The following is a 24,192-nucleotide window of genomic DNA, read 5'->3' on the forward strand; positions in this document are numbered from 1 at the left end:
ATTACACAGATTTCCTTAAATATTGTTATTATTAAAATATGCTTATGTGAAAAATAAAAATTTAAAACGTTTTTATGAATAGAAGATCCTGCTTTAAGCAATATTTTAAAATAAAAACATTCTTGTCAGAAGTGGGATTCGAACCCACGCCTACAGAGTAGACTGCGACCTGAACGCAGCGCCTTAGACCACTCGGCCATCCTGACTGTTCTCTCGGTCGTGTGCAAAAACCAACGGCATTCTAGGGCGGCGCAACAAGTTGCTGGCGGAGAGCACAACGCCGGTGGCGCCCATACTCCCACACACACTCGCATGCAGACACACAGCAGAATAATTATGAGGGCAGCCATGCAATTTGGTATTATTCCCTCTCCTCATTGTTTTTTCTTTCTGTTTATGGTTTTGTGCTTTAGATAGTTGGCATTGCACGTGCGCCAAAGCTTTGACATATGTTTAAGCGCTTGTGTGTGTGTGCGTGCGGGATTGACGTTACCTCTGTATCATGTGCGAAGTGAAGAAACCAAGAAGAATAAAAAGACATGAAATTAAAACAAAACTATATGGCGCACCACACAGCCAGCCAATGCTGTTAACACATTCTCACTTACGCACTCTCTCGCTGTCGTTTTGTACACGCGCTACTCTCACTGACAATTATTGCATGGACTATGCTGAGAAGGTGATATGCAGTGCACACCCTCATTGGCTGACTGACGTCACGCTCTGAGCGTATGCTTGAGAGGGAGAGCGTGAGCGTAGCAAAGTCAAGTCTCCAGCTCGGTGTACTTGCGATCGGCTTAGTTAAGCTGCTGCCACTGCCGCTCACTGCAGTCAAGAGCACAAAGCGCAACGCGTCGGTTCGGGAATTGATTTAACGGAATAGTGCTTATTTGATCCGTTGCTTCGTGTGTTTAGGTTTGTGAGCTTTACCGCTAAAGCATACCAAAATGCTAGTGAATCCTCCAACAGTCAGTCACTCGTGTTTCCGCAGTTGTTTTTGTTCCCCTTTATTGTTGTTGCTGTCCCCCTTGCCTAAGCTCATTTAATATTTGCCTTGCTATGCAATTACGAAATCTTTCTTAAGAAATTTTATATGTATTTCATGTGGCTACAACTCCAAAATCGTATTCTATTTGAGATACGGGCGGTATTTAACCGAGAATATTCACTTATACCTCTCTGGACTGCTGGCATTTAACTAATACGCAATTATGTTGCGCAGACGCAAAGTGGACGAAAATCGGGACACAACAAATTGAGCAAGCAAACGGTAAACTCTATTCAAAGGTAGATAACGCAAAAGCAACCACACACACACACAAGCATAAGTATACAAAGGGAACCGCTAAATATATACGTGTGTATGTGTATATGACTGCGAGAGCAGGCTGCAAATATGTAGCTCAAAACAAGACATGTCTTTTGTGCAACGAAAATGGATATATACCGATTTACAAAGTTTGCTAACAAATTCTAACCCTATATTTATATACACATATTCATGAAATATTTCTTTTCATATATATTAACTGATTGTCGTGATAATTTTCTAATTTGAATTTCTTTTCAGATTTAGCAGCTACGTGGATATAGAATGGATGAACAATATTGCTTTTTTTCTATGTCTGGAGGGCAGGATCGCATATACATTTGACGTAGACTGACCCGTTATAAAACCTCACTGCTCGCTGCGATAAGAGGTAAGAGAAGTAGCTTAAGGGCTTTCTGTTCATATTATACCATCCAATCATTTCAGACGATTTCGGGACAACAGCTCTACCAATTCGAATGTCCCTGTTGCTTTTGAGCTGCTTAGTCTGAGCGCATTTGTTGCACGTCTTCCAAAGATCCAATGATATTGTGCTGCCTGAAGCAAACTCTGGACTACGGACTGGGACTACATGGGTTTCATGTGCGGACGACTCTGCTGCTGCCAGGCTCTCTGCTGGAATTCACACTACGTATGTCTACTCTGAGTCTCATTGTTTTGTCAAAGGACATTATTGTATGTCGGTCGCATTCGTGCATTTCTCAAAACTGTATATTTGGTCACAGGACATCTTAATATCGCTTAGAAAATTGTTTATAGTTTGGCCACTTTATTGGGGATTCAGATTCAGTTTTTTTTCCATAAGAAGACATTCAACACAAAATTGGCCACAATTTGGCAACTTCGAATAACAGTCGTATATCCTTTGGACAATAGATATTTCCTTTTCCGTAAATTTTAAATCTACAACAAAAAAAACGAAAGTGCTGATATAAAATAAGCCAAAGTTCGGTTAAGTAAAGACTAGAGGTACCAGCAACAGTGCAAAGGATATCAAAATAGTTCTTGCGATAATTTATATCATAATATATCATAAAGGACATTAATAACCAAATGGGCCTTTAATCGACCATTTCGAGCACAATCCTGATGTCCTTTGGCCAACATGTCCTGCCAACTTAGAATATGTAATAAGAAGGACAAAAGCTCCTCAAGGAACAGTAGAAAAGAGATCTTTGTCTGTACAGAAAATAGGCTGTAGATCGACCGTATCCTTGCGAATCGTGATGTCGTTTGACCAACCGATAGATCTCATGCTCCCAATTCAGAATATACAATGAAAAGGACGAAGGACCGTCAGACAGCTTTGATATAAGTGCAAGTCTTTCGGAAACTAACAAAGCTATAGCTCGACCATATCCTTGCGGATCCTGTCAAGTCCTATGTCAAACAATCCGTATGAACAAGGACCACAAACTGGCCAAAGAACATCAAAATACGCCTTCTCGTTTCATAGATATTGTCAATTTTTTAAAAAGGACATTTTTTAAATGTTCATAACTCGGCTAAATCCTTAAGGATATCGGAAGCATATGCCTTTTTGAGCTCGTGGGGAGCGAGACTATCGATTGGCATTCAAGGATTTTAAGGATTCCGCAAAAAATTTCACCAAAATTTATCATAGGGGGTTAGTCGCAAAATCGAAAATATCCGGGCTAACTTTGCCATTTGAAGGACTACCGCGATGTCCTTTTGCCAGCAGATAGTTCTCACCCTCCCATTAAAGAAATTACAATCCAAAGGACGAAAGTCCTTCAGACAACAAAGTTTTAAGAACAATTTTCTAAACAAAAATTAGGCCCTAACTCGGCCGTATCCTTGCGTATCCTGGCGAGTCGTGTGTCAAAATAATTGTATTAACTAGGACTACCACCTGGCCAAATTTCATCAGGATCGTCCTTGTAGTTTGAGAGATATTCAAGGATATGTATTTTCAGTCCATTTCCATGCGCTCCGCGACTGAAATTTTACAAGTGAAAATACAAGTCCCATGATTCTTAGATGACCCCATATTTTTTGGATGCAGATCGATGTAGTGGGTCTATACGATCCTAACGCACTAAGTCCTTTGAAAATCTGCAAGGATATGTCCGAGTTATGTCCTTTTTCTTTACAATAAATGCTTTCATTTATTTTTCGCCTTGTTTAATTAAAATGTGTTTTTATCATTTCAGATTGACAAATTAAGGACCACAATTAATTTCAAGGACCTCCACGATTAGCAAAGCAAATTTTTTCAGGATCGGACTTCAATTAGAACAGATATAGCTATTTTAAGTTCAAATTCAATGAAAGCAGGTTACTTGCCCATTATAAAATATTTATAGGCTTAATAGAACATAACTCGCAGCATAACAGCATGCGAATTTGACTAATGGGGCTACATTAACACAGAATAAAGTTGCTCAAGTCCATTAAAACGGCGCTCAGAAAATAGAGCACGCAAATGCCCAGACGAGAACCTCAATGCACGCTGTTATTGGTTGGACCAATCAGCGATCAGCGTCGAAAAAGTCGTGAGCGCATGAGAACGTAAATGACAGCGAACATCCACACGAACAGGTGTCTGCCTGCTTATCTCTGGCTTCGGCGCATCTCTGCACCTGTTTGTGTGGATGTGTATGCTTGCCAATGTGTCGCATCGATCTCACTCGAATTTTGATTGCTTGCTAATTTTCTGTGCGCCGGGTTTTTTCTTCCGCTTGAGTCACTCGCAATTTAACGCTCATGTTTTTTCTTTAGGAGCTGCTGACCCGGAGGAGTCTGAAAGGGTATATTTTAGCATATTTTAATAGTTTGCTTAAATGAAACTGGTTTGGTGTTTAGCAGAAACCGCGTAGAAAAATAAACATAAGGTTTTACCTTCAATTATTAGACGCATTATTGCAGCAGCTCTTAATAGATTTTTATTTTTACACCTAAAAGGCGATGTGTATTGTTCATGGACCCACAAGTACCACAAAATATTAGCTTTTATAAACTCAAATGCATTATTTTAAATCAACAGAGCTCTACAAATTATGATATCAGAAGCGATCACTTTTTGGCAACAACTTATTATGAAAATGTTTAGACATTGTATAAAATAATCAAGAATATAAATGTTGGTAGCTCGGGTAGCAAGGATAACTGCCTCATAATGGCACAAGGAGCGGTAAATATGGCTGTTTTAAAGAGCAACATAATACTCTTATGTATACGTTTGGAGTTACAGACACAGTTACTTAGTTATTGTTATAATACTTTCATTAATACTAAACTTTGCAAGCTTAACTGATTATTTCTTAAGGCTCAAAAAAAAAATCTCGTTATTCCATTTTGAAGTAGCAAACTTTTAAGTTAGCATCAACTACTTTGGGTAAAAAACTTGGTAATGGAATTATTCGCGGCTGTAGAATTTAAGGTACTGTTTAGCTGCTTCTTGGCAGCAGGCGATGTTGTCTTCTTGTTCGTTGAGGTATTTATTGTGCGCACCTCCAGTTGGTTGAGTTCACGCTGTAGCTTTTTGGCCATATGGAAATCCAAGTGCTCCGGCATATCCACAGTTTTAATGTACGTTTTGCACTCGGCGCAGATCTCCATGGGTGAATTGCTGCAGCTGGGCGGCGGCTCCAGCGACTGCTTGGGTGCCAAAAATTTGGTAATGCTGTTGATGGGCTTCGGGACCGTTGTTACGGCGGTTCCGCCCACCTTTTTACCTTTCTTCGCTGGCACTGGCTTTGTCGTGGGTGAGACAACCGACGCAGTTGTATCATTTAGGCGACTACGTTGCATTTCCTCGCGCTGTTCAACGCGCAGTTGACGGCTTAGTTGCTGCGCATAGTGATGATCCCGATGGGTTTGCAATGCCTTAACATCGTCTGGTATTTGCACGCCACACTCATCGCACTTGACCAATCTAATAAGATCTGCACGCAGCTCGGGCTGTGCGTACTCCGCATAAGTGCTTGTAAAGTCGTTGCTCGTCGCGGCTTTCATGGAATTTTCATGCTCTAATTTACGCTTTGATGTGGAGGGCCGTTCAGGAGCTTGTTGTTGTAGATTTGTGCTGCTTAGTTCTATCTCATCCAGTTCTGCGGCCAAGCCCTGCATGTCAGATGAATCGCTGTTATCAGCTGCAGACTCATTTTTTTGCTCCACATTTTTGCTAACTTCCTTTTGCTGTTGCAGATAATTGGCAAAGAAGCTTTCCTTGAATTCAGGCGGTGTGGCAGTAGGCGTTGCCTTGTCGTCGCTGGACTCTTCTGCCACAGTGGCATCAATCAACTTGCGCTTGTAGGCTTCAAAGAAACTTTTCTTCGGTGACAATGCTGCATTTGGGGGCCTCGTTTCTGCAGGAGGCTCTTCTGGCTCAGTTGCTGGTTTTGCATTCATTTCTGATGGATTTACATTCGTTTCCAAATTATCCTTGACATTTTGTTCATCTTTGTGCGCTTGCAAGTAATTGGCAAAGAAACTCTTCATTTTGGCCTCTTCAGTTTGCTTCTGTGGCTTCTGTGCCAGGCTCGATTTCTCTATCACTCTTTCACTATCCTCCACGCTGATGCGACGCTTTTTGGCCGCCTGATTGGCGAACATGGTTTGCAGGCTGTTTTGCGCACTGGATGCCGTTTCGAATTTGCCCACGCTGATGCCCAGAAATTTTATGGCATTATTGAGTGCCGCCTCGCTGCCCGCACGCAGAAAGGTTTTCGTATTGGTCCTGATCAGCTCCAGGGCTTGCTTAGCCAGCGTCTCCTGGTCATAATGATTGATCGGCGTCGAACGGGAGCTGGCCACCTCCTGGCCATCGACGTCCTGCACATACTGCACAACCATTTGCTTGGCCTTGCGATTATTTTCTATGAAATCCTTTTCCAGGCGATCGTTCATCTCGCTGGCCAGCTCGCCTAGCCAGTGTTGGAGGGTCTTGAGACCTGTTATGTTGTTGCGGCCGGGAAATTTCTTGCAGCAGCCAATGCTCTTGGAGTAAAATCGGGGCGTGACCGCCTCCAAGTCGATGCCACGTGCAATATTATGCAGCCAGGAGCTGTAAGGCATTACAAGTTGGTAACATTTAAGTCGAGCCAGTTGCCAATCCGATATCTCACCCATTCTTTTCGTCCAGCTTGCGTTGCAGTTCCTTTTCGCTGTATTTGAGCACCTGGCCCAGAAACTTAACGCCCAGCGTCTCACAGACCGTCTCACCGAATTTTCCACCCAAACCCTTGATCTTGCCCACAGGCAGCTGGTCAAAGAGCGCAGGTATCTCCGCCAGCGGTAGAATTGTCTGTTTGTTGGGCTTATTCATGCCCGCCGCCAGCTTGGCGAGTATTTTGTTGTGTGCAATGCCCGCTGAGCATTCATAGCCAGTCTCTGCCTTGACCGCCGCACGCACTTCACCCGCAATGCAGGCTCCGATCAAGAGACGCAAGTCGCTTTGGCGCACAGCGGGCAAATCGTTGGGATCGTAGGCAAGCATGTAACGCTCATCGTCGACATAGGGATTGGCAAATCGATTTGTTATCTTATTGACATAGTCGCCAATGTTATCGTAGCCAACGGCATGGCAATTGACCAGCTCCTGGGGCTTCAGAGCAAAGGAGCCCTGCGAAAACATTCATTTCATTTCAATAATCTTGTTACAAGCTTAAACACCTACCGCCTGCAGCTGCTCCACGCGCTGATTGACTGTCTCTGTAATGTCCAGATAGGCCTCGTCGACGGAGGCGCGTTCCAGCAGATTGGTGAAACGCTGCAGCACATTTGCGACCTCTTTGCCAGCATCTCGATATTTGCCCGTATCCGCCTTTTCTCGAATGTTGGGCACCTGGCAGAGGATTATGTCGTGACACAGCTCCTTGGCCTCGTCGCCGCGCATGTGGCGTGTCACGCCTTTGGCGCGTGCCGCATAATTGACAGCTATAATGCCGCCTCCGCGCCAAGGATTGTATTGCACCACAGCCAGAGGCTTGCCTTGATACTCGGGCTGTTGTTTCTCCTCGACCTGGCAGAAAAAGCAATCCATGTCCACCAGCAGGACAACACGGTCGTATTTGTTTTGCATGCCAACAAAGGCACGCGTTGAATTGCTCATGATTTTTTCTGAGTTTAATTTAATTTGGTTTCACATCGTCTTGTGGAAATTGCGCCTTTAATATCGCGAGCAACAAACGGCCGGCACCAGCCAAGCATGCGTGCGAGCGGGACAAGCATAGGGTGTGTTGCGAAGGCAGTGTTACCATATCGCGCAATCAGCTGTTTCAATGGGATTCAGCTTTGTTGCCCAGGTGGCAACGCTGCCATTAATAAAATGTAAACAGGCGAATAAGTTCAATTGAGAATTTGCGACTAAAAATCATAAATAAATATTTGTGTGTGTGCATTAAAAATAATTTAAAATGGACAATTAGCCAGAACGAATAAACTAAGCGTCAAATAGGCACGCAGCCTGGTGCTTGCAGCCAACGACGCGACTTCCGCTGTTCAATAATGTACGAACAATTTGTTTGAATAACTAATGAAGTGCAATAAGTATTTAATTGTTGTTGCTTGTATTGATAATTGACTTGTTAATAGCTCAATAGCAGATTTATATGCAATTTCATTTAGTTGCGGCTTATTACATAAAGTTTTGGCAAACCACAGAGCTATTGATTTTTTTCAAATACCGCCTTCCAAGTGCACCGCCGCAATACACACACACACACACACGGGCGCCAAACGCCAACACCCCCGCCAAACACACACACACACACACACACACATACATATAGATTCGTTTTGGCCTAATGCACGCATTCGCATTTATTGCCAGACCAATTATCGATTGGCGTTTTGACCTGAGGCAGAGACGGAAAGCGGTAAAAAATAGAATATTTCGTGTTGTGCTTGGTTATATTTCCGGTCATTTCTTTGCGTCATGGGTGCGTCATATTCAAAAGTTTCACTCCTTGACTACCTTGATTTAACCAGTGTTTTTTTTTACGTGTGTCAACTTATGGCTTAATTAGGTAAGCGCACGTAGAGCCTGCCCAGCCCAAGTCAAGCGGCAGTTAAATTTATTGCATGCCCAAATACTGTGACAGCATTTGTTGGCCAAGCGATGTGACCAGGCTAATAGTGTGTGCGTGCGTGTGTGTGTGTGTGCGTGTGTGTGTGTGTATAAGTGTGACCTAATTTTGTATTATTAATGGGGTTCAAGGAATAACGGCACAGGAAGTGACAGGTGCAGCACTGACCTCTATTAATGTGTCATGCCATCAAAAATCACTTAACGATTTGTGTTAGTTATTAGCCAGGTGCGGAGAGAGAGAAGGAGGGGGGGTATGGTAAATTATTTCATGCATCTGCGAAATGAGGAGTTTCAGTTAGAATATCTACAATGGCATTTTCTGAATTGAGAAGAAAGCTTAAGTTGAAAATTTAAAAATATTTCAAAGTTAAATTTGAATAAATAATTAATTATAAAAATGGTGTTTTTTTTCCAAAGATTCCCGTCTACGATGCCCGCTTTTGTATGTCAAATGAATTATTAAAATTCATTTAAATTAATTTGCGGTAATCCAAGATGACAAACCCTCAATTAGAATTACGCGAGAGTCAGTCTGTTCCCCTGTCCCTCTGTCTCCCTGTCTCCAGCATAAACGCACAATTATGCTAATGGCTCATGCCCACGAGAACAGCAACAGCCACTTGACCGACAGCACTCCCCCCCCCCTACACTAATTCTTTGCCCCTCAGACGCTTGTCATCGTCGTCACTTTTGGGGGTATTCACAAGCGCAGAGCTCGAACGGCCAGATAGTCTGTGTCGGACGCCGGACGATGAAGTCACTGGGGCGTTGTATCGCAGTGCAGTGTTCCATTCGATTTGATTGTTTTTAAGTGGTTCGTTTGCTCTGTCCCCTGCAGTGAGGAGAGCGTCGCCATGGTGAAGATATTGCAGGCCTACAACTTTGCCAGGCAGCAGACGTTTGCTCTCAATGGCGACATTCTGGCAGCCACCCTAATTGGCAACAATCGCATCGCCATCAGCAGCGCCGAGCAGTTCATTGAGATCTATGACATAGCCGGAAAGCAACAGCAGCAGCAGCAGCAGCAGCCACAATTGGAGCAGCAGGACAATGCAATGCAGGAGGATCAGACAGCGGCTGGTGGCACGGGAGATGCAGCTTCGCCAACGCCGACGCCAGCGATTGATGAACGCATGCCCGTCAGGTACACATTGGCCACGGTCGGCGAGGTGGTGCAGCTAATCTATTGCGAGGCTGGTAAGCATTCAACTTATATTATATATAGCTAGGGTCTTATAGGGTCTTCTAGCTTGAATCACTTTTCCGCTTGAAATTAAAATCTAAAGCCTCAAATTTTACGATGATCATTTAAAATAAAAAATTTGAATCAATTAAAGTTTTTGGGCATTTCACTCTTTGAGTATAAACATAATTGAAACATAAATTTCCTTATATTGTCAAGAACTTAAAATAAGCATAAAATAAAGATATGTCTACAATTAAATTCGTTCAATTCGTTCAAACAGCCCATTTCCCACGAGAAGCGGAAGATTTTCTGCAAACATGTATCAAACGATTTAAAATAAACGTTTCCACCAATTTCCCACACTTGTGCGTGGAATATGCTTACATATTTGCTTAGATTAAGTTAGTTTAAATAGTCTTGTATATAAAGATTCAAAAGTGAAATTTAGATTTTTAATTGAAATGCTCGAAATTTGTTAATGATATTCCCTTACTCTAATGCAGGCAAATACCTTCTGACCCTGGAAAAGGAGCAGGCCGGCAGTCCGGTGCACTCGAATAGCACCAGCATAAGCTGCACATCGAGCAGCAATAGCAACACAGTTTGCTCCGAGGATGATACAAAGATGTTTGTGCGTATCTATGCAAACTTTTGGAAGTTTCCCGATGCCAAGCTGAACGAGCTGCCGATCACAATACGCATCGCCTCGATGACAACGCCTAAGACGCCGCTGGTGGAGAGCATTGATGTGATTGAGCTGCCGCTGCGCAGTCCGCCAGACCTGGTGCAAAGCTGCCAGACGTCGGGCAACATCATTGTGAGCAGCAGGGATCGCATCTATCTGTATGAGTACACGCAGTGCGTGCACGAGAATACCCAGCCGAGATTCTCCTTCATCGATTTTCTGCCCTTCAAATTCTTTGTGCAGCTCAACTTTGTGCCGCTGCGCCTATGTCTGGCCGAGAACGTCATCGCCTGCCTCAGTCATCGCTATTGTGTGGCCTTCAAGGTGGTGGACGCGCTGGCTAACAAGACGACGACAGCGTCTGCGCCGGCGCACGAGCACAGCTGCCTGGACAACGATTACGCGGGCGATGAGCCCCTGTCCGAGTCTCTGAGCTTGGGTAGCAAAGCGAGCGCAGCGGCGGCCAGCAGCACGCATAGCCAGCAGAGCTGCGAAAGCGACTCACTGCAATCCTCGAGCAGCGCCAAGCCAGCATTGGTAAGCGGTCCGGGCTTGGCTGGACGCACGCCTCTCGATTTCAATGTGGCACGACTCGTGAACACCGCCTACGGTCGTGAATTCGAGCCCGAGCTGCATTCACAGTGGGATCAGTGCGAGAATGGTAGCAATCGCAGCGTCGGCCAGGAAGATGGCACACAGGAGATAACCATAACGCCACAACGGGCCGCGGACATCAAAATAAAGCTTATCAACGAGGCGAAGGCCATGAATGTGCGAGGCATTGGTGCCGGCGGGAACAGTGCGACGGAAGATGTATCCGTACAGTACGACATACGCAAACTGCTGCAGATATGCATGCGGACATCGGAGCCGCAGTCGCGGGTCTTGGATATACTGCGCTGCATGGACCTAAAGGCCATATACCAGCGCAGCAGCGAGCAGCAGCTGGAGGAGGACGACGAGTACGACATGGGCAACCAGCAGGTGCCCAGTGCTGTCACCACATTCAAGCATGCAAATCGCCGCACGCTCAAATCCTCGCAGCATCAGCGCTGTGTGGGCCATGCGCTGCTCGTGGCCAGCAGTGTGGATGGCTATTTGTTTCAGTTCTGCGGCCAGGGCAAGTGGTACAGCGAGAACGAAAAGCCGGTGGCCAGCTATAGTTTTACGGCGCCCGTGCTGCAGGTGCATTTAAACGATTATGTCGTCTATGCGGTCACCTCGGAGTCTGTGGAAACGCATACCTCACGCATCGGCCACAAGCTGTTTCATAATCGTTTCGAGTATCCGAGCATTGGCGGTCTGTTTCCGGAGGAGTCCTCGCCAGACGTCAGCTCGGCCATTGCCGTCATTGGCCTGGCCGCCTTTATGCATGTGCAGTTCGTGTGCGTCAACCGGGAGCAGCTCGTCCTAATCACAAACACAGCGCTCGAGCAGCACAAGCGTCGCAGCACTGGCGAGGTCGCCGTGGTAGCAGTTAAGCGCAACATTGCGGCCAGGTTCTTGGCCGAGGCAAAGGCCAAGCACAACAGCTTGCTGAGAAGCAGCAGTGCTGTCCAGTCCTCGGTGGTTAACGAGTGGACGCTGTATAATCTGGAGGTGCCCAAGGTGGAGCACATTGTCGAGGATCTCGAAGGCATTGCCGAATCGTATCGCAGCGCAAGCAGCTCCAACTTTTATGATCTCATGGAGGAGGCGCATGTCATGCTTAGACTCAGCCTCACACTGCAGGGCGAGCGTTTTGGCGTGGACAGGGAACAGGAGTTGCGAAAAATGTTTATCGCCAATTGTCGAAAATTGGCCGACTTTTCAATACGGTAAGAGGGGTTTCTGCACAAGAAGATTTACTTAACATTGTAGATAACATTTGCAGATGTGCATAGTAAAGTCTCCGATTCCTGTGTTTTATAAAGATGTTCCCCAATTGTCTTCCCCTTACAGCTCCCATAAACAAGAGGTTTATTTGCAAGCAACTGGTTTCTACAAGATGTGCCAGCTGCAATTGGTGGACATTTACAACAACTATATTCAGGAGTTTATGGACAGCGAACAGGCTGTGGAAACAGCGCAGCTGGCTGGACTCATCTATACCGTTAAACTGTTTCTGCTTGGCCTGGGCACAGATCGTCTGAGGTCTTCGTTTCTACACCAGACCGTGGCACCGTACTTTACACCCGCCCGGGTGCTACAGCAGGGCTATAAGCAGGTGCCGCTCTCGCTGGAGTTTCTCAACATGTTCATTAAACATGCTCCTGCGGATATACCACAGATAATGCTTAGCTCGCCGGTGGTAGCCGATGCCATGAGCGGAGAGTTAATCAACTATCTGAAATACTTGACGACGCTGTAAGCAAGCAATGCGTTGCAAATTCAAATCTCAAGTTAATTGTGTTAACATTTCATTTAAGCACACCCGATGAGACTCTTCTGTTGGCTGTAACTGCATGTCGCATGTCCAACTATTTGCTGGCCCAGGAAATAATATCCAAGTGCACGCGTCGCACTTTGGCCGTGGCGCTGATCAAGCACAAGAACGTGCTCTTCGATGACAGCACAGTGCTCTATCAGCGGCGACAGCAACCGGAGCAGCAGCAGTCCCAGCTCACGGCTCGTAAACGTTCCCGTCGCGGCGCCACACAAACGAAGGGCAAGTCTTCAGGTGGCTGCGCAGCGACGCCCACGCTCAGTGCCATTATTTCGTTCTCGGATTTCTGTGAGACCATTCTGCTGGCCAATGAGCAGCCCGCACTGATCGAAGCCATAAGCGATGCGTTCATTCACGCCCTGTGCATTGAGCATAGCATTAAGCTGGATGTGGTGCTACAGCTGTTCCTCAACTATATCGCCTCGCATATTGGCCAGAAGGGCTATCAGACCTCGCAGAAGGTCTTTGTCAACATATTGCAAGTGTACTATTATGATCTGTACGATGTGAGCTCTTCGCTGCAGCCGCATGAGGTGCGCTCGCAAACGCCGCCTCAGCTGGACGATGACTACGATGATGAATGCAGCAGCTCGCGAGCACCCTCTCTGCACAGTGAGGCGGATGTCCAATCTTTGTCTAGCTCTTGCGCCAGCTCCGCGCCCGATGAGCGTTCGTTAAGTGGCCGCCAGCAGCGCATTGTGTACGATCAGTTGCAGGATCAACAGGGCGGATCGCCCTTTCAAAAGCGTAGCTCTAACGCTTCACTTTCGCAGCCGCAACCCGACGACGATGTGGCTGCCACAAATCTGAAGGGCCTGAAAATACTCTTTCGCATGTATATGGGCCGCTTAAAGGCTCTGAGCGATCTCATTACCGATCTGCAATCCGCCGATGTCGAACAGCAAAGCGGCCGCGAGGAATTCTTGAATCTGCGAATGGAATGCATTGCATATATGGTTGGCATGGCGCCTAATTACTGCAGCAAGCCGAGCGTACGCCAGGCGAGCGAACCAAATCAATCAAACAAGCTAATCTTTGTACCATACATTCCCGACTATAAACTGGCCGAGGGCGAGGAATTTGAACAGCATATCAAAGCCTATATACGACCCATACCATGCTTGCTGGAACGACCCCAATACTTGAACCGTTTACCACCTTTTGAGCGCAGCGATTTTAGTTATCCCAAAAAGGACGAAGGCGAGTTCGAGGTGCGCTTCACAGGCTGGCACAACGAGCTCTTGACGCTGACGCTTAAGATTCAAAGTCTACTGGCCTCCAGCAAGGTGGATCGGGAGATTATTTCAGAGTTTTTGGCTTTCATACAGAAATCGCCCCACTTAATGGGCATAGATAGCTTCTTGGTCATAATATTGCCTAAAAATTTGGCTATCAATTATATGTTGAGTTTTTGTCCTGCCTTCCTGTGGCAGTATGGCAAGGTAATGATGATTTGCTTCTTATAAACTATATCTTTAAACTCATTGAGCCTGTTTCTGCTTACAGTCCTGTGGATTTACGCCCAAGCATTGGGAGTCTTTGCTGCGCAAGATACTTAGCAAGCAGGAAGCGCTGCCCAATTGGAAGACACATATTGCAGGTTTGTCAGAGTAGATTAATTGCTCTTAAGTTAGTTAACAAATGTTAAAACTAATATCTCACGCAGAAATACTCAACAATCTGGTAGCGGAGCTGAGCTTCGAGGAGCTGCTGCAATGCTTTCCCAGCGAGGTCATACAAAACCGTAATACAGCACAATACTTTGCCAAGGAATTTGCCGAAACATGCGTATTGTACGAGCACGAACAATTGGTGTTCCAGACACCCGAACAGCCAGCGGACAGCCGCCAGCATTTGCCCATGGACAACATTGATGAGGACAATGTGTTTGAGCTGACATTGCGTAAGGCTGTGGCCAAACAGCGCAGCATTGCGCTGCGCTCCATGATTGAGTCGACGGGCACTCAGCTGTTCGATGCCACCAGCAATCCTATGTATAATCTGTAAACAGTCCGGATTGCGGTCTAGATTGTTTGGATCATTCCTCTTTTAACTAGTTGAAAACTTATCATATTGCAAATTCAGAAGATTGATTGATATTAACTAGAGGTTTAGAACAGAACGTTGTAGTTGCGGTCGACTGTCGCAACTTTATACTGTATCAGTTTATTAATTTATATATATATATATATAGCACTATATATACGTAGTTATATGAGTTTAGTTATGGCAGCCTCTCTAGCGAGGTACTATTTATTGATATTTTTTGTTAGACACAAACGCAACATTTCGATTGGTATTTATAATTGTGGTTTTTAAAAAAAAGATTTACGACTAACTTTTGTAGGTTGTATATTAAAAGTAGGCACTTTTATGCAGTATTCGCTAGTAGCACGCCTGAAACCAGTTAAACGGCAGAAAAATAAATAAATGAAAAATAACAAAAAAGAAAACAAAACAAAACTGTTATTAAGAAGAAACTCTTGAGTAAATTGCTTGTTCTCTGGCACTTGCTTTACGTACATTCTAAGTTCTCAGTTCGAGTAAGCTTTAGTAATCTTAAATATGATATTATTGTATTTGTACTTTTAGCTAAACAGCCTCTCTATATATTAAACACATAAACACACAGACACTCCAACATCAAGTGATATTTTTTAAATTCTTTCATAAAGTTTAACAATAAAAGAACATAAATTGTATAATAAAGAGCCCATTGAATTCTTTTATACAGCTGGTGAGTTCGTTAGCTCCGCACTTCTGCTAGAACTGCATTGAAGCTAAGCTCAGCTGAGCTGCAGTGCCTAAAATATTTGTAGCCAGCAATTAAGTCTCAGAAGCTGCGACACGCTTTTGCAGCTGTCTGACGACGGTAATTGAAAACGTGTGAAAAACTTGTGGAGCAGCAGAACCCCGCCAACGGCCCACCCCCAATACGCTGGGTGGCATGCATAATGCGGTCAATTAAATAAGCGCTTTGCGCGCCTAGTTTCTCGCCGTGGTACGGAGCAATTCAGTTGCCTAGAGACGTCTCAGACTGAAGCATGGGAGAAGCGCAGTTCAATTCAGAGACGACTGAGGAAAAGGCAGCGGATGCAGCGTCCCAGCAGCACAATCATCTGGATGCGCTCATCATTCGCATTGGGCAATTCGGACGCTTTCAGATACTCAACTATATAATGCTCAGCCTGCCCATCGTATGCAATGCCTTCTACTCTATATCCTACGTGTTTACGGCCAGCCCTGTGGTGCACAGGTAAGTGACTAGCTGTCCACTTAGCTAAATCCTAAATAAACCTTATTCTAGATGCAACATCAGTCAGTGTGATACTCCCAATAGCAGCTTTATTGAGCCCTGGCTGAACTTTACGATACCTCAGCACAATGGAGCATGGGATCAGTGTAACCAATTTGAGGCAACGCCGGCAAACGAAGCCCTCTGTGAGGAGCATCATTTCAATAGCAGTCAGCCCGTCAGCTGCGAAGCGGGCTATAAGCTGCGGGGTGACGAGGAAACCATTGCCTCAGAGGTAAGTTGAACTTTGTGAAGTTATCTTTGAATAGTTGAGAAAAAATATTCATCCTTAAAAGATACATAATTATGACGTTGCAATCTGGAGGCATCGTAAGAAAAGGAGTAGAAGTAAAGTAAAGCTAAACTTTAAGGATTCGTATAACAGATATAGGAATTGCTTGAGGCAAAAATTCGATAGTGAGATCTTTCAGCTTTGCGTAGTTATTTTAAAATATAAATGAGCTAAATATTTAATAGCTTGGCATATCAAGAATCAGAGACTGGGTTTGGTTACACAATTATATATTATATATACTCGTATAATCGCACAAAAATTAGAAGAAATCACCCGGCGTGAGTGGGCTCAAATGCGCCAACATCAGTTACAAAGTGCCTCAATTTACCAGCAGCATTATTAGATTTTTGCAAATTGAATATATGCATTAAAAATTCTCACTGAATTTGAACCAGCGACCTGCTTAGACCATGAGCGAACAACAATTGAATTAGGGCTCAACTTCTAAGCTACTAATTTAAATATTTATATATTCAATTACACCTTTTGGTTTGCAGTTTGGCATTTTTTGCTCCGATAAATGGAAACTTTCCATGGTGGGCACGGTGAACAACATTGGCCAGTTCGTGGGCATACCCCTGGGCGGTTATTTAGCGGATCGGTGAGTCATTATACCTAAATAAATTTTTTAAAAAAACGCCTTCAATGATATTTTTTCAATTGAAGCTATGGACGCAAGGCAATGCTTGTGGTGACAGGCGTTCTGAGCGCTCTGGCAGGCCTCGCACGTTCCCATGCGCCCGAGTATTACAGTTTTTTGTTCTTTGAGTTTCTGGATATGGCGGTGGGCAGCACACTATTTCCCACCGCCTTTCTGCTGGCTATCGAGCTGGTCGGGCCCAAGCATCGCGTTGTGGCCGCCATGGTCATCAGTTTGACCTACGGCCTGGCAGAGGCGGCAATGGGCTATCTGGCCAGCTTAATTCTTGACTGGCGTGTGCTGCTACGCGTGCTCTACACACCGGCACTCCTGCATCTGCTCTTCATCTGTTATATACCCGAGAGCGTACGCTGGCTGCTGAGCCAATCGAGGGAAATGGAGGCCGTTCAGATACTGCGCAAGGTGGCGCGTGTTAATAAACGCGCCTTGCCTGAAACTCAGCTAAGTGAAATGGTCTGCATGAATCGCCAGTTGCTGGCCGAATCCGAGACATCTGGTGGTCACTACACTGTCCATCAAATTTTCAGCGCACTCGCCCTGCGCATCGCTCAGTGCTGCTTTCTATGGTTCAGCAACACGTTTATAGCCCTGGGCCTCAGTCTGAACGCAACTGAATTGAAAGGCAACAAGTTTGATAACTTTAGCATGGCGGGATTAATGCAACTGCCGGGCATTTTGGTTGCCACCCTGCTGATGCATCGCATTGGCAGGCGTTGGGCCTTGAGTCTCTCTCTGAGCACCTGTTCCTTATTACTTATTGTGATGGCACTTCTGGACAACGGTGAGTTCCAGTCGCAAAGGCTTAGTTGTGCATTTACTTGTCAAGACTGCAAACACGCTTCGAACCGGTTAGAGCCTGCAATTTATCAATGATAATAGAGTCGGTACGAGTGTAGCCTATTTTTATTGGTTTTGCATTGCTGTTACTTTTGATTCAAGTGCTTATAAGATGTAGCTTAATATTTCCTTTAATTATAGATTATTCCACATTGTCTTGGTATCTGTACTTTCTGGCCAAAATGTGCTCAACGGGCAGTTTTATGACACTGTATTTCTTTACCTCCGAAATATTTCCGACCAGCTGCCGCAACAGTATGCTCTCCTTTTGTTCGATGGTGGGTCGTTTTGGCTCCATGCTGGCGCCACAGACGCCGCTTTTGGTGCGTGTGACAATTGACAATCGGCTGATGCCTTCTTAAACATGATATTTCTTTTTAGATCTACTATTACAAATATGCGCCACATTTGCTGTTCGCCGCATTTGGCATTCTCAGTTCGGTGCTGAGCTTCTTTTTTCCTGAAACTTCCAATAAAGTGCTGCCCACGACATTGGAGGAGGCGCGCGCCCTGGACAGAAGTCAACAACCAAAAGTTTTGGCAGCCACAAAAACTGCTGCCTAATCAGCTGAAAATAGCAACGTCTGGGGTATATTTGGGTTCAATTAGTTGCTGTAAATACTTGTCTATCAGATTGTCGTATTGAATGACATGCAAAAATATTGAATTGTGTATAGAGTGTCGAATACTTGGAGCTGTTCGGCTCGTATTTGTTGTAATAAGATAATGCCGTGCACTTGGCCACAAATCTTTTCAATTACCTGCTAATCTTATCATTTCAAATTGGATTGTCGATCAACAAATTATTCAGTATACAAAATGGCAGTCAAATTAGGCAATAATACGACGAACGACTATTTCCTAAATAAACTATTTATTATTGATTTCCAATTAATATTTTATTGATTTATCCATTCATTCATCAATGCCAATCTAGACTTATCTTTATGCGCCACTATATATCATTTGAAAAATTCCAAAAATTTGATCAAACTGTTCAGAGTGTTAGATATATGTTCTACAGTCAGTATTACGTATTATGCATGATTTATTTACTGTGTGTTTATTTCGATTTAAGTATAAAACTCTGCTTGTGCTGATTGACTGAATGATTGTCGATCAACGTACAAATCGAAGGAACTAAGAAACAAGTTTTATTCCAGTTGCCTTTCATAATTAGAGTGCACGAAAATCCACTCGAAAGTTTTAGAAAATCATGAAACTTTTTTGTTTACCATTAAATCGGTTTTAGAAATCAGTTCCGAAGTGACGTATATCACACTTTTCGCAAAATCCATGCCTAATTGCTGAAAATTGATATTACGGATTTGGCGTGTACGATTTCGGGCTTAAGTTTGAGAATAATCTAAGGATCTATATTTCACGCTTTTCGCACAATTATGGGTACTTAATGATAATTTAAGTTCGGCAATTTTGGAAATATGAAAAATATAAAACTCTTTTGTTTGCCATCGGCTAATGCGGGTAGATTTGAAATATTAGTCGAGCGGGTTGCTGGAAAACTGTGCTTTAAATTTCTTCAATAATTTAATTGCAGCAAATTCGTAATACCCATGTTCATTTGTAGATTCTTATAATGCTGAATAGGAGGCACTTAGCTCAGTTACACAGGTAAGCCAAAATGATGAATGACCCATTCGGAATTGTGGCCAGAGCAATACAGACAGCAGCAGCTGCTAGTACCAGACATTATGTCGCGGCGCCCACTGATAAGGGCCAATAAACGGCGATAATAACGTTGTAAATTGAAATTATATTCTATATCAATCAATAATCATGCGTTGAAGCCATTTAGGGTCTTCGTCGGTGCTGACGGCAACAGAATCAGCTACGAAATTAAGCAACTAGTTGATAAGGTCAAGATAAGAGCAGACGCGACAGGGGCACAGAGAGCAGAGGATTGAAGGCACGTAGTAAACATGAGAGGGAGAGCGGATCTCGTATCTAAAGCGTGCACGCCATCAAGTGTCGTAATCAGGCAAGAGCGAAACGGAACAAAACAGAACTGAACAAACAAGGAAAAAAATCAAGTATTCAATGTAGACCGCACACAAAATACTCTTGTCGCATATAATTAGTGAATTGAGAGAGTTTCAGATACAACTGGGAAACATTTTTCTTTATTTATATGATCCCATTTTTGTCACTGCTCACGAGCAATTTCAATAGAGATCACAGAAAATATATTGGAATATTTGAATTTTTGATTAGTTTATTTTTTAAGATTCCATTTCTATCATTTCGCTTAAAGGAATTTGGAGAGAAAGCATGCATGGGATTTAAAATATATTTTTGCAAATGTCTCAAATTTGTAAAAAGGCATTTAATATGATTCCATGATTATTGTTAAGTATTGAAAAAAATATAGGGTATACATAGAATGTTTGAAATTGATAAACGTTTAATAAAAATTTTGTCAAAAGTTTTTTATATGATCTCAGTACTACCATTTCCCATAAAGAGTTTAAGAGAGAGATAACAAAAATTGTTGTTTGATAGATATTTGTCGAATCTTGGTTTCTAACAGAGTTACATACATTTAAAGAATATTGCTAACACAGGTTGAAAATCAATGTGAATTGATTTGGCTAAATAGAAGGGTCGATGCGATGGGCGCAGCGAATCAACGAATCAGTCAATGAGCGGCATTGCTCGCAGTCGGACGCGCCGTGACGGAGACGTAAAAACGTATTAAAAACTATACGTAATTATATACGTTTGTGGGGCTATAAAAAGCTCACGTATTTTGCGGCATATTTATAAAACGCGCGTCGACTAAAAAGTGCATTTGTACACGCGGAATTGATGAAATAAAAAATAAAAATAAATGATAATACAAAATTAAGATACATATATATTTACTGAAAATCAGTTTATCATATATTCGGGCACATGTCTGGCAAAAAGGGGAGTGGCGCCGCCGCCGCCGCCGCCTCTGCTGGCAACGACAATCTGAGGAGAAGCAATGGCCATGCCATTGGAACTGCGACTGAGGCTGAGCATGTGGAGGCAGCCGCTGGTGAAGATAACTCGCTGGATGCCATTTTGGTGCGGATCGGGCAGTTCGGACGGTTTCAGATAATTAATTATGTGCTATTATGTGTGCCCATGGTGTTCAATGCCTTCTTTTCGATCTCATATGTGTTTACCGCCAGCACAGTGGTCCACAGGTATGTTCTCTCCCTCTCCCGCTCTCTCTCTCTCTCTCTTCTTGTCTCTTTATTTACCAAACACGTTTTAGATGCAATATAACGCAATGTGACAGTCCGGCCAGCTCGTATGAGGAGTCCTGGCTGAATTTCACAGTGCCCTATAAGAACTCCGCTTGGGATTCGTGTAATCGTTACGTGAACTTATTGGAATCGGAGTCTAGCAGTGTATTCAGTACTCCCTCGAGCGATGTGTGTGCCGCTGAGTATTTTGGCAATTCCACCGAAGGCTGCGGCACAGATTTTAAATTTCGCGACGAAGAAAAAACCATATCGACTGAGGTAAATATTCCGCATAAACTTCTATATGACATATTTTCAAAGAGGTATCAATTAATCTATTTGGGTTTATTTATGCTTTGATTCTTAAACTCTTGTGCACTATAACTTTGAAAATATATTCCAGATCAGCATCAACAGCCGCGTTGATATAGCCATGTCCGTCTGTCCGTCTGTCTGTTTCCATTGAGTAATAAATATTACTCAATGGATCTGTTCCTATGGGAACGAGTCTCTCAGCCTTAAGGCTACAGTCTTGGATCTTTGCATAGTACAGTACATAGAGTAGACTCAGAGCAGGTCGGATCGGATAAGTTTATCATATAGCTGCCGTAGGAATGATCCGTCGAAAAGTAGAGTGACTTGTTTTGTCTATCAAGATATCTAGGCCAAGCTCGATATTTACTAAAATAAATAAATAAATAAAATCTACATGATTAACAGCTTTGAAGCTTTTGAGTAGTTGCTGAATTTCCATGAAAATTTCTATGATTAGTTGCTTCAACAATTCATTAAATTTCTGTGAATTAAAAAATTATAATATTTTAATGCGGTTGTTGGTGTTTTTTGTTTTCTTCAATTTAAATGAATGTGAGGTTTTCAGTTTCATATTTTTTCTTTTACAAAATTAAATGTAACTAATATAAAATCACGTTTCTTATTTATTTTTTTAAATTAAATTTTATTTTTAAATTTTTATCTTAATCTTTATTTTGATGAAAGTTTGGCATCTTTTGCAAAGACGAATGGAAACTCTCCTTGGTGGGCACCATAAACAATGTGGGTCAGTTTGTGGGCATACCTTTGGGTGGCTTCTTTGCGGATCGGTAAGTGGCAGATTCCAATCATTTATCAAAGACTAAAATGAATTCTATTTTCTATTTAGCTATGGTCGTCGCAATATGTTGGCAGTTGCCGGTGCTCTGAGCGCCCTCATGGGCATTATACGTTCGGTGTCCAGCAATTATTATATGTTCCTGTGCTTCGAGTTTCTCGACATGGTTGTGGGCAGCACTCTGTTTCCCACGGCCTTCCTGCTGGCCATTGAGCTGGTGGGTCCCAAGCGTCGTGTGGCCGCCGCGACCATTATTACCATTTTCTATGCGATTGGAGAGGCGTGTCTGGGCATTTTGGCAGCACATGTGCAGAATTGGCGCTGGCTATTGCGTTGCCTCTATGCGCCAGCCATACTGCAAATACTATTCCTTTGGATTCTGCCCGAGAGCGTGCGCTGGCTGCTCAGCCAGGGCGAGGAGAAGCGGGCAGCTGAAGTGCTGCGGCGTGCGGCTCGAATCAATAGGCGTCCATTGCCCGAGGATCAGGTGGATGAGCTGCTCGCCAACAATCGCCAGAAACTGCAGCAGGCCAATGAGAGCCAGTATCCGATTATGCAGGCCGCTCGCTTTTTCGTTTGGCGCATTGCCAACTGTTGCTTCTGCTGGTTTACACACACGCTGATTGCCCTCGGACTGAGCTTGAACTCGGTCAATCTGGGTGGCAGCAAATATAACAATTTCATGCTCAATGGCTTTGTGCAAATTCCCGGCCTACTGCTGCCACTTATCATAATGGATCGCATTGGCAGAAGGTACTCGCTGTGCGCCTCAATGCTGCTCTGCGCCATTTGTATGGGCGCCTCAGCCGCTGTCGGTTCAGGTAAGTCTGCTTATATTGAAATGAGCCCAATACGTTTCTCAATACCCTTTTATTTACCAACCTTGTTGATCAAGTGTTGTGTATTTACTTTTATAAGTCATCAAATTTGTTGCTCTTACAGATGACTATGCGGGTTCTCTGACGTTGTTCCTTATTGGAAAGTTGGCTATTACGTGTAGCTTTCAGATCTTGTACTTTTTTACCTCGGAAATCTTTCCGACCAATGTGCGAAATAGTTTGCTCTCTGTTTGCTCCATGGTCGGCCGCATTGGCTCTATGCTAGCGCCGCAAACCCCATTGCTGGTAAGTACCAAGCCACAGTCTATACTCTCATGCACTGCTAACGTTTGTTTCGTTTAGGCCAAATACTATGAGCATGCGCCTTCAATATTATTTGCCACCTTTGCCTTGGTCAGCGGCTTTCTGACGCTTGGTTTTCCCGAGACGGCAGACAAAGTGCTGCCCACAACAATGGAGGATGCTCGGGACTTGGATACCGTACGCCAGTTACGCACTGACGAGGAGGATGAGGAGCAGGAGGCGCCTAGAAGATTGTGCTGATCAATTTTTACTTTAACGAACTGCACGGTTCGAATGTTTGCTAGCAATTTTGCGATTGCCAAAGATTTTATTTTGTCCAAGCCGAATGCATTTGTTGTTGAGTTTTAATGAGTTTGTACTGTGTCTAGTATTAAGTGAAAGTGTCGATTATTTTTGTATAGTATTTTTTTTATTGTATATAAAACTAAACGTATATTAATTAAAATAAGCCCGTTCACTCTTTTGTGCGAGCAACTAGAAGAAACAAATTCTGAATATATTATAGGAGGCTATTTTTTAATGTATTACTAAATAAAATAAGCAATAAGATATAACTCATGTTTCTAGACATTGTATATTTTATGTGTAAATTATAAAGTTTTATATTACGATGGAGCTGTATCAATAGAGCATAAAGATCGTAAATAAGAAAAGCAGAGCAAGAGAGAGATCAGAGATCAGAGAGTTTGCGATGGCGAGCACAACAATTTATTTCTGATATTCTATGTACACGGCTTTATATATTATTATATATATATATTATATATATATTTTAAATAATAAGAAGATACGCATAAGTATATATATAACATATAAACCATATACATATATATTTCACATTTTACAAGTTAAGCTCAGCCGGCAAAGAATATTCAAGACACAGCTGAAAATGTCAAGTGGCGCCATCTGTTGCGATGCAAAGCAGTTAGCCGCTTAGC

The 24,192-nt window shown here is 43.5% G+C and overlaps 4 protein-coding genes, 1 long non-coding RNA gene and 1 other non-coding gene across 6 annotated transcripts; 3 read left to right on the plus strand and 3 right to left on the minus strand.

The window, feature by feature from the left end:
* Window positions 1–123: 123 nt before the first annotated feature.
* Window positions 124–206, minus strand: TRNAL-CAG (transfer RNA leucine (anticodon CAG)). The gene has a single exon. It is a non-coding gene; the product is annotated as a tRNA-Leu (tRNA).
* A 10-nt stretch (window positions 207–216) lies between these two features.
* Window positions 217–1,277, minus strand: LOC116650653 (uncharacterized). The gene is made up of 2 exons (XR_004303668.2): window positions 609–1,277; window positions 217–495 (listed from the first exon to the last, which is right to left on the minus strand). It is a non-coding gene; the product is annotated as an uncharacterized lncRNA (long non-coding RNA).
* A 2,921-nt stretch (window positions 1,278–4,198) lies between these two features.
* PolH (DNA polymerase eta) lies at window positions 4,199–7,509 on the minus strand. The gene is made up of 3 exons (XM_002048277.4): window positions 6,972–7,509; window positions 6,421–6,917; window positions 4,199–6,359 (listed from the first exon to the last, which is right to left on the minus strand). The coding sequence occupies exons 1-3, from the start codon at window positions 7,404–7,406 to the stop codon at window positions 4,676–4,678; spliced, it is 2,616 nt and encodes an 871-aa protein (XP_002048313.1). The 5' UTR covers window positions 7,407–7,509; the 3' UTR covers window positions 4,199–4,675.
* Window positions 7,510–7,588: 79 nt separating this feature from the next.
* Window positions 7,589–15,389, plus strand: LOC6622746 (uncharacterized). Its single transcript, XM_015176025.2, has 7 exons — window positions 7,589–7,803; window positions 9,223–9,581; window positions 10,074–12,072; window positions 12,197–12,601; window positions 12,664–14,122; window positions 14,187–14,280; window positions 14,347–15,389. The coding sequence occupies exons 2-7, from the start codon at window positions 9,239–9,241 to the stop codon at window positions 14,685–14,687; spliced, it is 4,641 nt and encodes a 1,546-aa protein (XP_015031511.1). The 5' UTR covers window positions 7,589–7,803; window positions 9,223–9,238; the 3' UTR covers window positions 14,688–15,389.
* A 68-nt stretch (window positions 15,390–15,457) lies between these two features.
* On the plus strand, window positions 15,458–18,504 carry LOC6624104 (organic cation transporter protein). Its single transcript, XM_002048279.4, has 6 exons — window positions 15,458–15,936; window positions 15,988–16,210; window positions 16,768–16,871; window positions 16,937–17,712; window positions 17,910–18,091; window positions 18,150–18,504. Exons 1-6 carry the CDS (start codon window positions 15,725–15,727, stop codon window positions 18,330–18,332), a joined length of 1,680 nt encoding a protein of 559 aa, XP_002048315.1. The 5' UTR covers window positions 15,458–15,724; the 3' UTR covers window positions 18,333–18,504.
* A 1,915-nt stretch (window positions 18,505–20,419) lies between these two features.
* Window positions 20,420–23,808, plus strand: LOC6622189 (organic cation transporter protein). The gene is made up of 6 exons (XM_002048280.4): window positions 20,420–20,959; window positions 21,031–21,280; window positions 22,001–22,104; window positions 22,164–22,933; window positions 23,055–23,236; window positions 23,294–23,808. The coding sequence occupies exons 1-6, from the start codon at window positions 20,682–20,684 to the stop codon at window positions 23,492–23,494; spliced, it is 1,785 nt and encodes a 594-aa protein (XP_002048316.1). The 5' UTR covers window positions 20,420–20,681; the 3' UTR covers window positions 23,495–23,808.
* Window positions 23,809–24,192: the final 384 nt, after the last annotated feature.

Source organism: Drosophila virilis, chromosome 3 (assembly GCF_030788295.1).
Source record: "Drosophila virilis strain 15010-1051.87 chromosome 3, Dvir_AGI_RSII-ME, whole genome shotgun sequence".
NCBI lineage: Eukaryota > Metazoa > Arthropoda > Insecta > Diptera > Drosophilidae > Drosophila > Drosophila virilis.